Below are 15,040 nucleotides of genomic sequence, written 5' to 3'. Positions count from 1 at the left end.
AATGTTGTTAATGTATTTGTTTGTTCAGTTTTAAATCATCCCCAAAAAAAAATCAGTGTTAAGGTTTAGAATCAAGTCCATATCCTGCATTGGCCTATTCTCTGTCATATCCTTCCTACCCCATTCGTATGTACTTCTCACTTGGATCTAGACATACACCAAATATACAGTTTTAGTCTAACACCACATTTCTGCCAATTACAACAGCCTACGTTTTTCCCTCTTTTGCCTTTGGATTAAAGGAACTGGAAAGAAGTGCTGTGTTATTACACATGGTATGTAACTCTGGTGCATTTATTTCTCACAGTTTAATATATCCAAGTCTTCTGGGTTACTAATACCATGATGGGAATTGACCCTGTCCCTAAGTGAAGGTATGATCAAAGTTCATGAAATGAGTATTGTTTCAATCTTTGATCCATAATGTGCCCAGAATTGACCCCCTTCTGCAATTCATAAGAACTTACATGTATCTGTAGCATTTCTAAGTACGACTGTAAATTCGTTTGTATTAAACTTGTTGCTTCTACTACTATTGGAACTGTGTCTATGTATCCTGTCGCTCGTCCCTCTCTAGTATAGATGACGGACAGGTGGGGTAGTTTGTTTATATGCTTTATTACATAGAAACATATCAGGATGGATAGCACCATTACAAAATATAAATGACCTGATTAACTGACAGACTACACATACATGCTTACACCTCAACAGCTCACTACAAAATGGCAGTCAAGCTTGCACGTGCTCAGTATTTATACACTAGTGCAAGCCCCTAGAAAGCTTCTTAAAGCTGTATACACATATCAGTCTACATCCTCCCTCTTAAATAGATTGCCTTCAATGAAATGACATTAGAATAAGACATGCAATAATAAAAACATTAGAAACAAACACAATGTTCATGTCCAAGTTGCCATATATATGTAAAATGGACTGGAAATGCGACCTGATCTAGTAATACAGAACTGGGTTTAGCAACAGGGACAGTCTTCAGTGAACAACTTGTATCAGGGATTTTGGGATTCATCTCAGGAACAGAGATATTTACTGGAACATCTTCTGGAACTGGAACACTGGACAACTCACTCTGAGATAGAGTCTTAGAGTCTTTTTTACAGATTACATGCTGTGGTATAGATTCAGGACACCACCATCAAATGTTTCCAGTTCTGCCTAAACTCTACTCCTTGTGATTCCACAATGTACGATCCCAGCTCTGGACAAATACTTTTCATGACTCCAATTCGATATTAACCTTTGTACATTTGTATTCTCGCTGCCTCTCCTTCACGTAATGGATTGAGAGGTTTGCTACACTTGTAATAAGACTTCTGGGATAGGCATTTCTTTAACAGATAGGCTTTCACAGATCTGTTATTCATAGCACATGGAACCAATAATAAACTATTAATTGGTAGTGTGATTTTGGTTTCTTGGTACTGCAACTTTCCTGCTTTAAACATGTTTTTGCACAGCTATCAAGACCAAATGACATTCTTGTAACATCTGAAAAAGTTTTGACCATTTGCAGTTGTGCTTTCAATCTTCATCTGATGAACTATAGATTTTTAAATCATCCACGTAAAGAACATGAGAGGTCATTAAACAAGGTTATTTTCTAGGAGCCAAATTGTAACCATGACCTAATCTGTTACGTAAACAGCTTAATGGGTTAAAGGCAAGACAAACATAGCAACAGTGACAAACAATCACCCTGGAATCTCCACCTTTTACTTTTTATCCCTGGGATAATAATTTTCCCTTTGTTATGGCTTAACTGGACTGTGGTTTACCGCTGTTTCATTGTCATTGTAATGTAGTTGATTAATGTAGGATGTATCTTAAAAATCTGTAAGCACTTCTTTATCCATGAATGTGGGATGCTGTCAAATGCTTTTTTGTAATCTATCCATGCCATACTTAGATTATTCCCTTTTGCACATTTCTGTTATGGCTTTATTTCACAACAAATGCTTCTTTGTTCCATATAACTTTCTTTTGTTACCCCTTTGTTCTATTTCCATGATTGAGTTTTTTCTAAATGACTATAAACTCTGTCAGCATCAATTCCAGTATATAGTTTGTACCTCATAAGAAAGCAAGTTATTGGTCTAAAGTTTTTAGTATGGCTTACAGGTTCACTCTTAAGGAGGAGTATCATTTTTCTTGTTAGCCAAGTGGGTATCTGTTAGGGATGCACATATGAGTAATTCTTACTCTGGGCTAAATCTTTGTGCAAAGATGTTAATACTTTTAGCCAGAAGTTAAGTCCTACATCCAGGCCTGGGGTTTTCCTATTAGGAGCTTTTCTTTATTTTATTTCAATTTCTGTGCCCGTTACTTCATCCCATTTCATATCCTGTACATTTAAACTCCTATTTTATTTTTTTCCTTTCCATTCAGCATCTTTGTAATGTTCCACAGAGTCTTTATAAATATTTCTTCAAAATGTGTCTATTTCTTCTTTTTTGGTGGTGTGTCTGTTTATTTTGTTGGGTTTCCCATTTCTCTATAAAACCTTTTTGAGTTATCAATTAATTGTTTATTTTGTACTTCCTTTATACTTATCTGCACATCTTTTTTCTGCCTGTGCTGATATATTTAGTTTAGTATTTGCTATGGTTCCTGATAGATCCTGGTCTGTTTTGATATTTTGCATTGCTGTAACCATGTCTACCTTTCTAAGCATTTTTGTTGATCTGTTCCCTCTTCTATATTCTTCCAGCAGTGACACTTCCTGTCTTAATTGCTTTATAGTTGTCTCTATTCAATGCTTCCATGGTCTGTAGTGTAGCTAGGGTTGGGTGAGAGGGCCAACTGGCCCGAGCGCAAAGTGTTGAGGGTGTGATCAGCTGATCCTGATCTCTAATGCAATACCTCTAATGCTATAGTGCTCCATGTGTGGTCAAAACTGTAGGAACTGCTTGTTACATTGTAGTAAGCAGTTTGCTACATTTTAAAAGTATTTTTTTTTAACCTAAAACTGAAGGCTGTAGTGCTCTGTGCAGACAGGGTATAAACTGTAGCAACTGTTTGCTACATTTGTAGCAAGCAGTTTGCTACAGTTTAAAAAAGATGTTTTCTTGGACTAAAATATGAGTGATGTAGTACTCGGTGCAGGCAGGATATAAACTGTAGCAAAGTTGCTACAGTTTAAAAGAAGAAATTAAAGAAAGTGTTATATTTTTAAATATGTTAGGAGGGTTGGAGGCAGGGCACAGAAATGAGACCTGAATGGCTGGGGCAAGTGGGAGGTGGGGGGGGGGTGTTGTGCATCTGGCCACCTGGTTGGTCTGCCAGTAGAAGAAATGTCTGTTTTTTGCTCTTCAGTGGAAGAGCTGGGGGGTGGAGTTCTAACTGTAATAAGAAGATCACTTACAGTGTAGTGGTCGGCTTATTACAGTGAAGAGGGAATTGCTTTTGCTCTTTACTTGAAGAGCTGAGGGAGTAGGGCATTGGTTCACACTACCATCCCAGCACACTGGTTAAACCACCTACGCTCCTGTCCATGGTAGCATTTCATTCCCTCCTTCCTTTCTGTTATTGCTCTATGTTTTTGTGGTAAGAATTTATTGGTTTTTAATTTAGCTGCACAGTAATATTTCCTATTTACTTCTGATATATCACCTGAATTTCTGTTAATAGTCTTGATTACTCTGTTCATTTGTTTTATCAGACTTGTAACATTTTGGGTCTTACTTTCTGTAATCTACTTCTTTCATTGATCTTCGTGTGTCTGTCCAGCTCTATTAAATCAAGCAGCTCATACTTTAGATCATTTTCTTCTAAACTGAGAGCACATTCTTCTCTCTTTGTTTCTTGCTGACATTCTACAGAAAGTCCCAGAGCATCTTCCTATGACATATCCTTTTCAGATGCATCCTGCATTATCTGCTGCTCCTTCATATGGGAGCTCATTGGCCCATCAGTCCACAGCATTACCTGTGTCAGAGTTGTTACTCTTTCCTGCTCCTTTCCCTTGCAGTGCAACTTCAAATGAGCTTTTGTACTGATTTCCTACAGAAAGCTCCAGAACATCATTATGTGGCATGTCTTCTCCAGTTTGAAGGCCAGTGTGATGTAATGAGGTACAACTATTAGACTGGATGCAAGAATCAGAACGGAAAGGTAAATGGAGGATGGAAATGTGGGGTTATGATTTGCCATCCTAAGGTTATATTTGTATTCTTTAGGTACTTTGAAAAAATACGTGTATGTATAAATTACCCCTGGAACAGCTATCAGTCTCACTTTTTTTCTTTACTCTTTTTTTCTCTTTTCCTGGCCAATTGAAAAAGTAAGAATTCTTCAACAGGGGTTTTCTCATCAGTTAGATCAGCTACTTAGAATAAATTCTTTGTAGCATGTTGTATGGTATTACTACCTCAGGATTTTTTTTGTAACATCACCTGAAGGATGATATAACTAGAGTGAACATTTGTTGCAGTGAGAGACCCCATTTAAGGTATAATCCTGGCACCTATCAATGTGCATGTTCAAAACTCATGTCACATGCTTCAGACATTAGTGGTGAAAACTGCTGAACTGTCTGTGACACATGCTTCAGTGTGTGCGTGTTTGTTTACCTGCATTCCTGTATTGAGGCTGCTTTTCCTATATATCTTGGTGAAGTCACATACCTTTGGTCATTAAAGACAGCTTGTAATTGTCTTGTCTTATTTGGTGATTAGACCCTAGGCCTCTGTAGCTCATCAGCAGAGGAACTTGAAACTGAGCCACATTACCTCATCATGCAGGGACTTGGAACAAAATCAGACTATTTCCTCCTCATAAAAAGAATTTTCTTTCTGGGGATTCAAATAAGCTGTGCTTTTTAGCTGTAAATAATGAAAAGGGCAGTTTTAAAGTATATTAGCAGCAGACAAATTAAAAATGGTTTATTTGGGCTTAATGAAAGGAAAGTTTACTTAAAAAATATATATTTTATGGCTGCACAGTAGAACAATAAATTTAAATTATTTTAAAAGTTTAAGAGACAGTTGAAGAAGAAATGACTAAATCAGCATCTTATTTTTGGCAGTGAGTTTACTGGCATTGCTTAAGGATATTTGTACTTACACACACACACACACACACACACACACACACACACACACACACACACACACACACACACACACACACACACACACTTCTTCTTTACAGCTCTCTATTTTTTTTCTTTTTAGTTTTTTCAGTTTACCACTCCTTAGAAGGATCTTGTTATCACTTTGGTACTAAATAGCCTTTAGTGAAGATAGTTTCGTAACTCATTTTTCCTGTCTGGAGACAGATTAAGCCTTAATTAGTAGTTCTGTACTTTATTTGGACTTTATTTGTTAGTTCTCCTTCTGTTTCTTATTTTAGTTTTAATTTTAAAAAATGACGTTACATCAGGCTAGCTTTTAGTTGTAGGTTAGGGCCATTACTGTGTATGAGGTTGTCAGTCATTATTTATGATCCTTTGTGCTTTCTCTGTATATGTTAGTTTTTCAAAGTTTAAAAGCTGTTATTGTAAAGTTGATCTGATGAAATCCAGTTGGTGGATGAAAACACATAAATTAAAGCGGAGTCATTCCGGTGACTAAGCCTGTTTGAGTTTGTTTCTTTATTACCTTCATAGAAGAGAAATTAACATCTGAAGTTTTAGACTGTTTATTGATGTTGTTTAATATTGTAACATTTAAGTGTTTTATTATTCATTTTTCACAAATAACAAGGAAGTCATTAGGCCTCTACCGTAACACTGAAGACAGCTATCTCTTCACATCTCTGAAGACAAACAGAATCCTGATACTTGTGTTTTAGTGAAAATGGGGATTTTTATAATTAGCTTCTCTAACCTTTGCATTTAATAGCTGGGCAATGTGAGTCTGTACATTACTGCATGCATAATGTGGAAAATACATATCCCAAAGAGTGAAGCAACCCACTGTGATGTACCCTAAACATGTGATGAGCGAGGAAGGCTGCCTTCTCACAGCTGGCAACACATCTGCTCCTGGGACTCTGTGTTACAGGTTATAAACCCATTTCTCACATACATCTTAAAAATGCTGTTTGCAGGATTCAGTATTTGGAGAGATCAGGGGTAGAAGCTGCTCCCTACTGATGAGATACTAACATATGAGAATCTGCTGCGCCTGCTAGGCTTGCTACGTCTGGTGCTGTACTGGTAGATATTTGTACTGAAATAAAAGCCAAGAAAGTATGTACAGCAAAAGAGACTTTTTTGTCCAGTACTTTAGTCAGTGTTCCTTCCCTAGATCATGTAGTTGCATATAATTGTTTGTGGTATCCATCCATTCATCTGCTTTACATTACCTCCACTCCATCAGATTCAGGATCAGGGAGAGCTCGAGTAAGTCCCAGCAAATATAGCTATAAGGTGTAAAAATCTCAGATGGGAACTCTGGAACAGTACATGCCCACCACAATCACTTAGAAGTATTTCTGAGCATTGATAATTTATCTACCCGTAAACCTTTTGGAGGTAACAGGATACCAGATCCTCCTGACCAAAAAGCACACTGATATACGAAAAGCATATACAGAATGTTTCACTAGCAGACCACCACCTCAGACAATATACATTGGAATATTCCTCGAATTTAAAAGGCAGTGTAAATACTGATTTTGTCATCCTGATGAATGTTTGAGTTTATTTTTTTAAGTTTTTAACTTTTTGATTTTTTTTATTGACACTTTTTTGACCAGGTTAGCCCTACTAGGCCAGTGGCCTCTTTTCAGTGGATACGCAAGGTGGTATTCAAACTGAAAAGGAGAAATTTGGACGGTCTCTGGGGAACTTCCTGTACTCTTTTCAATGCCTACAATGGGATCTTTTACATCCACCTGAGTTACCACCATCTCAGGCAGATGGGGCATCGGTTTAATATTTCATCCAAAGGATGGCACATGCAGGACTGTAGCACATCCCCTGTGCTGCACTGCAGTGCCAGTACACTTAATCCCTCTACCCGGTGTCAGAATACACATCCCCCTACACGAAAGGCAAATGTGCTATGTGTTGAGCAACTGAGACTGTAAGCAGTATGTCTTTAGAACATGATAATGTCGGAGCTGGGCAGTTCAGCAGGGAGCGGAAAGTAGTAATAGAAATGTCTGCAGAATTGTCCAGCTGAACAAGTACAAACTGCATGAGACAGAAAGTACCCTGGAACTTTAAATATTGTTTTTTTTTTTTTGTTTGTTTGTTTTTGTTTAGCAGCTGTTGCTCTATAGAGCATAAACTAATAACAGTGGTGTTTGTTTAAAACTGCTTCTCATTTTGCATCTAAGAGTAGGATATATGGTAAAGGTAAAAGGCAGCAAAGAAGGTTTTATGTAGACCTACATATAAAACAGGGTTGTACAGACATTTTGTTTTTAAAAGCACAGCAATACAGAAGCTGACATTGCAGGCAACAAACATGCCTAAAAATAAGATTCATGCAGGCATTTAGAAATTATGAAAGGGAGAAAGAAAAGAATCCATTATTTATGTAGATCGTTGCTTAGGAATATTTTTCAAATTTCATTTAGTGGTAATGCTGAAGACTGATTATCTCAGTATCTCTGTCTCTCTTCTTCTGCCCAAAACTGTTATTCAAAGCGTACCATGTTTATTAGTTATGTTTGTCTTCACGGATTTTGAGATCGCTTGTTTGGTAAATACTGGCATACTTTTGCATTTCCAGCATATGTGTGAGAGACTAATATGACATTGTTCAGCATCCAGCTTTAGCTAAATTATTTAATTATTTTATTCATCGTATTAATCAGATTACCCACTATGTACAATTGCATCCTTTTAGATGTAATCCAGGAGCACATCTGGTAAACTAACATTATGTAAGTGGAGTCTGAGGTAATCAGACCCAGGACTACAAAAAAGCTCATTAGCAGCTAGTACAAAATACTTAACCTAGTATGCTATACTGACAGACTTGCAAAATAAACCTGTTCCTGCTCAGCACAGCTTGCCACTTCATACACTGGTAATGTATCCAGGTGATGTGCACCAAAATAATACAGAACTGAGCAAACGAGGTCTGCAACAGAGATTTTTAAATGGATACATGTACTGTGACACAGCAACATTAGAAACATTTAACATACACTCAGTTTTTAAACTATAAAAGAAATGAACAAACTTCAAAAAGGCATTTGCTTATAATGTTATTTTTAGTACCTTGCATGTATAAGTCAGATTTGCTTTTGGTGGCCAGAAGGGCATCTTACAGATTTCTCAACCCATTTTTTTTAAGGGCTGTGAAGTCATTACAATTTACAGTCAAAGCACACCCACCTTAGGTTTGTTTGATCACGCTGTATTCCTTGTTTCCTTGTGTTCAGAACTTGATATGAATTTGTCTTGGAACTGCTTGCATCAGCAGTGTGCAATGATCGAGTGTCATCTCTCAGGCATCCATTTTCTATCACAGTTTATCAGAACCTGTGCTCTGCAACTTTAATTTAGTGCTGTAATGAGTTTTTACAATGAAGCTGTGATAACCAAAGATGTATGGTTAACTGTCAACATGCATCCAAAGTACTGTGATTAAACAGGAAAGAAAAATTTCTCTTTGTGCACAAGTGACAGCTGACCGTAAACTAATAGGGTTGTTGAAATATGCAACACAGAAGGTTTTGACTACTATGACTGATATGGGAAAGTCATGTGTTGCAGTTCTGATAGCATATTATTCATGCTTGCTTTTACAGGTATCTGGGTATTCGTTGGTAGTCCAGGCAAAAGACAGTGGAAGCCCCCCTATGTCTTCTACAGTAACTGTCAATGTTGACATTTCTGATGTTAATGATAACAGCCCTAGCTTCACTCCAGCTAACTACACTGCTGTCATTCAGGTATGTTTACCTTATAGACGAGCTGAATCGATCTGCCTTTACTTCCTAACTAGTCTGTGATAGAAAAACAATGTATATAAGTATATAAAAACACACACCGATGTGTGTATTGGGGTGAAGTTATTTTTTTTTTTTTAATTGGGAACACAAATGTATGCATGTATTTGCTTGGGCTGACTTATTCGTTTTTTGCTTGTTTTTTGTTTTGTTGAATTTCCTGGAGAATCATTTCTAAGTAAATTAAGATGCAAGAAACAGGCTGATCAGATAAAGTACACGTAAAAATGTCTGAACTTCACCACGGCTGCATATGGCACATTCACTTTTGTTCAAGTACAAGACCCAGAAATCTTAATCTGGTTGTAGTGTTTTAGTAAGGTTTTACACAGAATTTTTCAGCAGAAAAGGTATTGCTTAATATTTCCAACACATAATAATAACAAACAATAGCTTATGCATGAAATGTGCACACTGAATTACACAGTAAAGCAAAGAAGAATAAAACAGAATGCAGCATGTGGCAGTTTTTAAAAGATAGTTAGAAATGTGCATATATGTACTGGTTCTGATATTCTGGAATGTTAAGGTAAGAAAAATGTTTGTCATTAGCAGATGTTTATTTAAAGGCTAACTATGCTGTTGCTGATTTGTGAAATGGGTAAGCATATATATATTTTATATATATATATATATATATATATATATATATATATTGAAAGAAAATAAAGCATTTATTTTTTTTATTTTTATTTATTTATTTATTTATTTAACATTTGTTTACTGGGAAAGTCCAACTTGGAACAAAGCCAATTTTCGGCAGCAACCCAGGGAGAAATGCTCCAGATACGTCTTGGTAACGTACATTTAAAAATTAAATATAGTGTGATTTGCTTAAAGTGGTCTGTAACCTTCGCTAGAAGGTGAGAAAGTATGGAAATGATGTCTGATGTGAAAATAGCTTATCGTGAACCATTAGACACATGAACAACAGCATTGTTTAGAGGCACACTACTCTGACATATTAGTGACACAGATCACATAGAACCTGCATTTCTGTAGCTGAGTAAATGTTTAAGATCTGAGGGAAACAAGGGTAGGAAAAAAGAAGATAGCACCATCCATAACCCCTTTTTTTCCATTTTTGCACATGGGGTCAGGGTGTCACTGCAACAATGACAATCATATAGAGTCTAGGTTTTTACCACCAGTTGGCAAGCCCTGCTGCCTTAGTTCTTCCACACCTCACATTCACATACACACACTCACACCTATGGTCAATTTAGAGTATCCAATCCACCTGCTGCATGTCTTTTGGACTATGGCAGGAAATCCATGTGAACACAGGTAGGACATGCAGAATCCAGACAGAAGACACCCCTGCCGAAAATCAAACCAGGGAACCTCTTGCTGTGAGGTGACAATGCCATCTGCTGTGCCACTGTGCTGCCTGTCAGCAGGAAATACAACTCTGGTTCAGCCATGATGGTGGGTTACAATTCCAACCATGGTAATCACAATGCATGAATATGGCATCACTGAGAATGTCTGCAAGAACGGTGTAGTTTAAGCTTCATGTCAGAATATTAAACATCTGCCAGAGCTATGATGTTATATGCAAATGTATAAACAAATAAAAATAAATAAATAAAATTAATTCATTGTTCAATTACCTACTTAATCGATTTCTGTATCATTAGGAGCTGAAGCCTATCCTGGCACTTAGTGGGTGCAAGTCCAAGACACCAGTTTATCACAGTATGCACACAATTACACACACATACCCACACACCTATGGGCATATTGAAGTATTACCAGTTCACCTACTGCTTATCTTTGGAATACGAGAGGCATTCCAAGCGTCAAGCAAAAAAACAGACATGGAAGACTTGCGAACTCCATGCAGAAAACACCCAACTTGTGAACCCAGCTGAGAAAATGAATATGTATGTGCATGCACACATACATAGGCCCGAACACACACACATTTTATATATATATATATATATATATATATGTGTATATATATAGAGAGAGAGGAATGCATAGCATGACATATAGTATCCTCCTTTATTGGGTGAGGCCCAGGAGCATAATTGCTTTCTCTGAAAGGTTACATATATATATATATATTTTTTTTATTTAATTTTATATTTGTTGACCAGAATAGTCTGACTGGATACATGTCCATTTTCAGTGGAGGCCCGGGGAGAAAAGTTCCAAGATAATAATACACAGTGAACATTTAGTAAATGCTAGTTTCAAACAGATTACAGTCATAAGCAATACCAACATTTAGCACATATAGTACTAACTTATTATAAAACATTTTACAAAACATAACATTATTTTCAAAGTTAAACATACATAACACTACTAAATTAACCACAAAAAGGAGCGAAATGGCTTTGCAGTAAAAAATCCAGTTCCCAATGTAAAATAACAAAAACAAAAACAGCAAACCTCTATTTCCAAAGTAAAACAGCTTTTTCAGCTCATAAAAGTAGTATGCTGCAAAGTAAAGCAAGTGTAGCTGGTTCTTCAACCCAAAAAGAATCGCACAAAAGTATAATCCAAACGAGAACTTTAATAGCTAGCTAGAGTTAAGCGCTTTCACCAAATGGCTTTTTCAAAACTTCAACAACTGCCATTAAAACAAAGCATTTAAATATACAATGGAAGAAGTTCATTGGTGCACATGACATAGTTAATTGACTTAAACTCTAGTTCATTTACATATATACAGAAATCCTTCTGATATACTTCTAAAATACATTTAAAAAAGCTAAGATAGTTTATTCATCATAATACAGAAGGACATAGTATAAATACACATCTATGACCTAAAACAAATGTAAAATAAGATAGTGAAATGTTATAAAAAGTTATAAAACATCCATAGTGTAGCATGAAGAGGAAAAAAGGGTAAAATACGATTGATTCAAGTGTAACTATATAAAAATGCTCCATAAAAGTCTATATAAGTCTATATGTGCAACAGGGTTCAGATATATGATAGTACTATGTCCTTCTGTATTATGATGAATAAACTATCTTAGCTTTTTTAAATGTATTTTAGAAGTATATCAGAAGGATTTCTGTATATATGTAAATGAACTAGAGTTTAAGTCAATTAACTATGTCATGTGCACCAATGAACTTCTTCCATTGTATATTTAAATGCTTTGTTTTTAATGGCAGTTGTTGAAGTTTTGAAAAAGCCATTTGGTGAAAGCGCTTAACTCTAGCTAGCTATTAAAGTTCTCGTTTGGATTATACTTTTGTGCGATTCTTTTTGGGTTGAAGAACCAGCTACACTTGCTTTACTTTGCAGCATACTACTTTTATGAGCTGAAAAAGCTGTTTTACTTTGGAAATAGAGGTTTGCTGTTTTTGTTTTTGTTATTTTACATTGGGAACTGGATTTTTTACTGCAAAGCCATTTCGCTCCTTTTTGTGGTTAATTTATTTATGATACACTGTCGTCTGAATTAGGAGCGTTTACCTTTTACTGCAAGCAACTTGTTGCCTGGTTTTATTCTATACATAACACTACATTCAGGTTTAAGACACACTCAGCAGCAGTTATACAATTGACCCTTCCTGAAATGGAGTGGTAGAAAAAAGTTAGAAGTAGTTGAAGGTAAGGCACCTAAGAAATAGAGAGGTCACTAGTCGGGGTTAGTGCAAGGACATAACCAATGAGTTTTGAAGTATTTCTTGAGTTTGTTTTTGTATCGAGTTAGTGAGGGTTCTAGGGCCAAGTCAGCTGGGAATCTGTTCCATGTTTTTCCAAAAGAGTTGGCAAACAGAGAGTCCCCAGCTGAGTAGTTGGATTTGTATGTTTGAACTGGGTAAAGGAGTAGTCTTCAGGGGGAGATGCTGAGGGAATAGAGTCTTCAGCATCAGAATCTTCATAAGGTGGAAAAGTGTAATCCTGTTCCTCAGAAGAATCTGAGGAGAGAAACCTGGTCAGAGGATGCATAATCCTCCTCTTGTCTTGATCTTTTATCAGGAGGGGGATGGGAACCCCTGATAAGGGTAATCAAATCTTCAGCCATCTTAAGCATCTGTTTCTTAGGCATGGGGCCTTGAACTGTAGACTGATGTACAGTTTTCTTTGGTTTTAAAGGAGTTTTAAGTTTAGCATGAGATTTAATGGTGAGTGTAGTCGGTCTGAAGACACCTTTTGTAATGGTCTGAAGACACCTTTTGTAACCGAAGTTGTTTCTGTTGCACCGGTGTCTAGTTCTGCTCCGGTGTCAGTAGATGGCTGTGTTGGCCTAGTAGACTCCGCATGGGAATCCACAGCTGTCTGGGGTTCCAGCTCTGCGGTCGTCAGGGGCTGCATAGGTGCCTCACTGAAAACCGGAGAACTGGCGACAGGCCCAGCTGAGGCCTCGGTGTCTGGCTTATTCCTAGGCTGCCTGTCCTTATCCTTGCGTTTTTTATGAATGGCAGTCATCGGCTGCTCCGACGGCATGATATAATTAAATTTCCTACCAAAGTAATGCCATGCGAAGTCAAACCGGTGTTTGATAGTTTGTTTATTAAACCTAGCGCAAAACTGACAACCTGTGACGTTGTGGTCTGGGCCTAGGCAAGGAATACAATAGGAATGGAAGTCCTTATGTGAGGTATTTGCTTCCCACAAGAAATGCAATTGTTACCTTTTTCTGACATCGGACTGAGGCAAGAAAATGTTACCCAATGGGGTACTTAGCTTTATTGAAGACTTCGGACTGAAATTCAAATCGAAAATCTCAGGTGTCGGCCGACCGGCAATTGCGAACTGCTTCTGCTTCGGGCACCGCGTGGCAAGAAAGACTGAAGAAAATGGCGTTGGATGCCTCTTATATACCCCTGGCGCACTGACGCCAGGGAAGAAGCGACAGCAACTGACGCCGGACCAAGACTTTGGAATTCGGGCCGACTGCAGGACCGCCTGATGGCAGGATAACCCAAGTGTGATGACTGCAGCAGGGTAACACGATGAACATCCTGCATTTCTGTAGCTGAGTAAATGTTTAAGATCTGAGGGGAAAAAAAAGGGTAGGAAAAAAGAAGATAGCACCATCCGTATGAGTCCATCCATAACCCCTTTTTTCCCATTTTTGCACATGGGGTCAGGGTGTCACTGCAACAATGACAATCATATAGAGTCTAGGTTTTTACCACCAGTTGGCAAGCCCTGCTGCCTTAGTTCTTCCACACCTCACACTCACATATACACACACACCTATGGTCAATTTAGAGTATCCAATCCACTTGCTGCATGTCTTTTGGACTATGGCAGGAAATCCATGCGAACACAGGTAGGACATGCAGAATCCAGACAGAAGACACCCCTGATGAGAATCGAACCAGGGAACCTCTTGCTGTGAGGTGACAATGCCATCTGCTGTGCCACTGTGCTGCCCGTCAGCAGGAAATACAACTCTGGTTCAGCCATGATGGTGGTTACAATTCCAACCATGGTAATCACAATGCATGAATATGGCATCACTGAGAATGTCTGCAAGAACGGTGTAGTTTAAGCTTCATGTCAGAATATTAAACATCTGCCAGAGCTATGATGTTATATGCACATTGTAGCAAATGTATAAACAAATAAAAATAAATAAATAAAATTAATTCATTGTTCATTTACCTACTTAATCGATTTCTGTATCATTAGGAGCTGAAGCCTATCCTGGCACTTAGTGGGTGCAAGTCATAGACACCAGTTTATCACAGTATGCACACAATTACACACACATACTCACACACCTATGGCCATATTGAAGTATTACCAGTTCACCTACTGCTTATCTTTGGAATACGAGAGGCATTCCAAGCGTCAAGCAAAAAAACAGACATGGAAGACTTGCGAACTCCATGCAGAAAACACCCAACTTGTGAACCCAGCTGAGAAAATTAATATGTATGTGCATGCACACATACATAGGCCCGAACACACACACATTTTATATATATATATAGAGAGAGAGCGGAATGCATAGTATGACAATGCATGCATATAGTATCCTCCTTTATTGGGTGAGGCCCAGGAGCATAATTGCTTTCTCTGAAAGGTTACATATATATATATTTTTTTTATTTTATTTTATATTTGTTGACCAGAATAGTCTGATTGGATACATGTCCATTTTCAGTGGAGGTCCGGGGA

General features: G+C 37.5%; 1 protein-coding gene across 3 annotated transcripts in view; it reads left to right on the top strand.

The window, feature by feature from the left end:
* Positions 1–15,040, top strand: part of FAT3 (FAT atypical cadherin 3) — a 2,670,157-nt gene that overhangs the window by 1,912,194 nt on the left and 742,923 nt on the right. For all 3 annotated transcript variants that reach the window (XM_044072199.1, XM_044072198.1, XM_044072200.1), the window contains exon 17: positions 8,731–8,874. In XM_044072199.1, coding sequence (XP_043928134.1) covers positions 8,731–8,874 — 144 coding nt within the window. The remainder of the gene's footprint in view (positions 1–8,730; positions 8,875–15,040) is intronic.

The sequence above is a fragment of the Protopterus annectens genome, chromosome 5.part0, assembly GCF_019279795.1.
Source record: "Protopterus annectens isolate FY-2018-M chromosome 5.part0, PAN1.0, whole genome shotgun sequence".
In the NCBI taxonomy this organism is placed as follows: domain Eukaryota; kingdom Metazoa; phylum Chordata; order Ceratodontiformes; family Protopteridae; genus Protopterus; species Protopterus annectens.
This window is presented reverse-complemented; position numbering and strand designations above follow the sequence as displayed.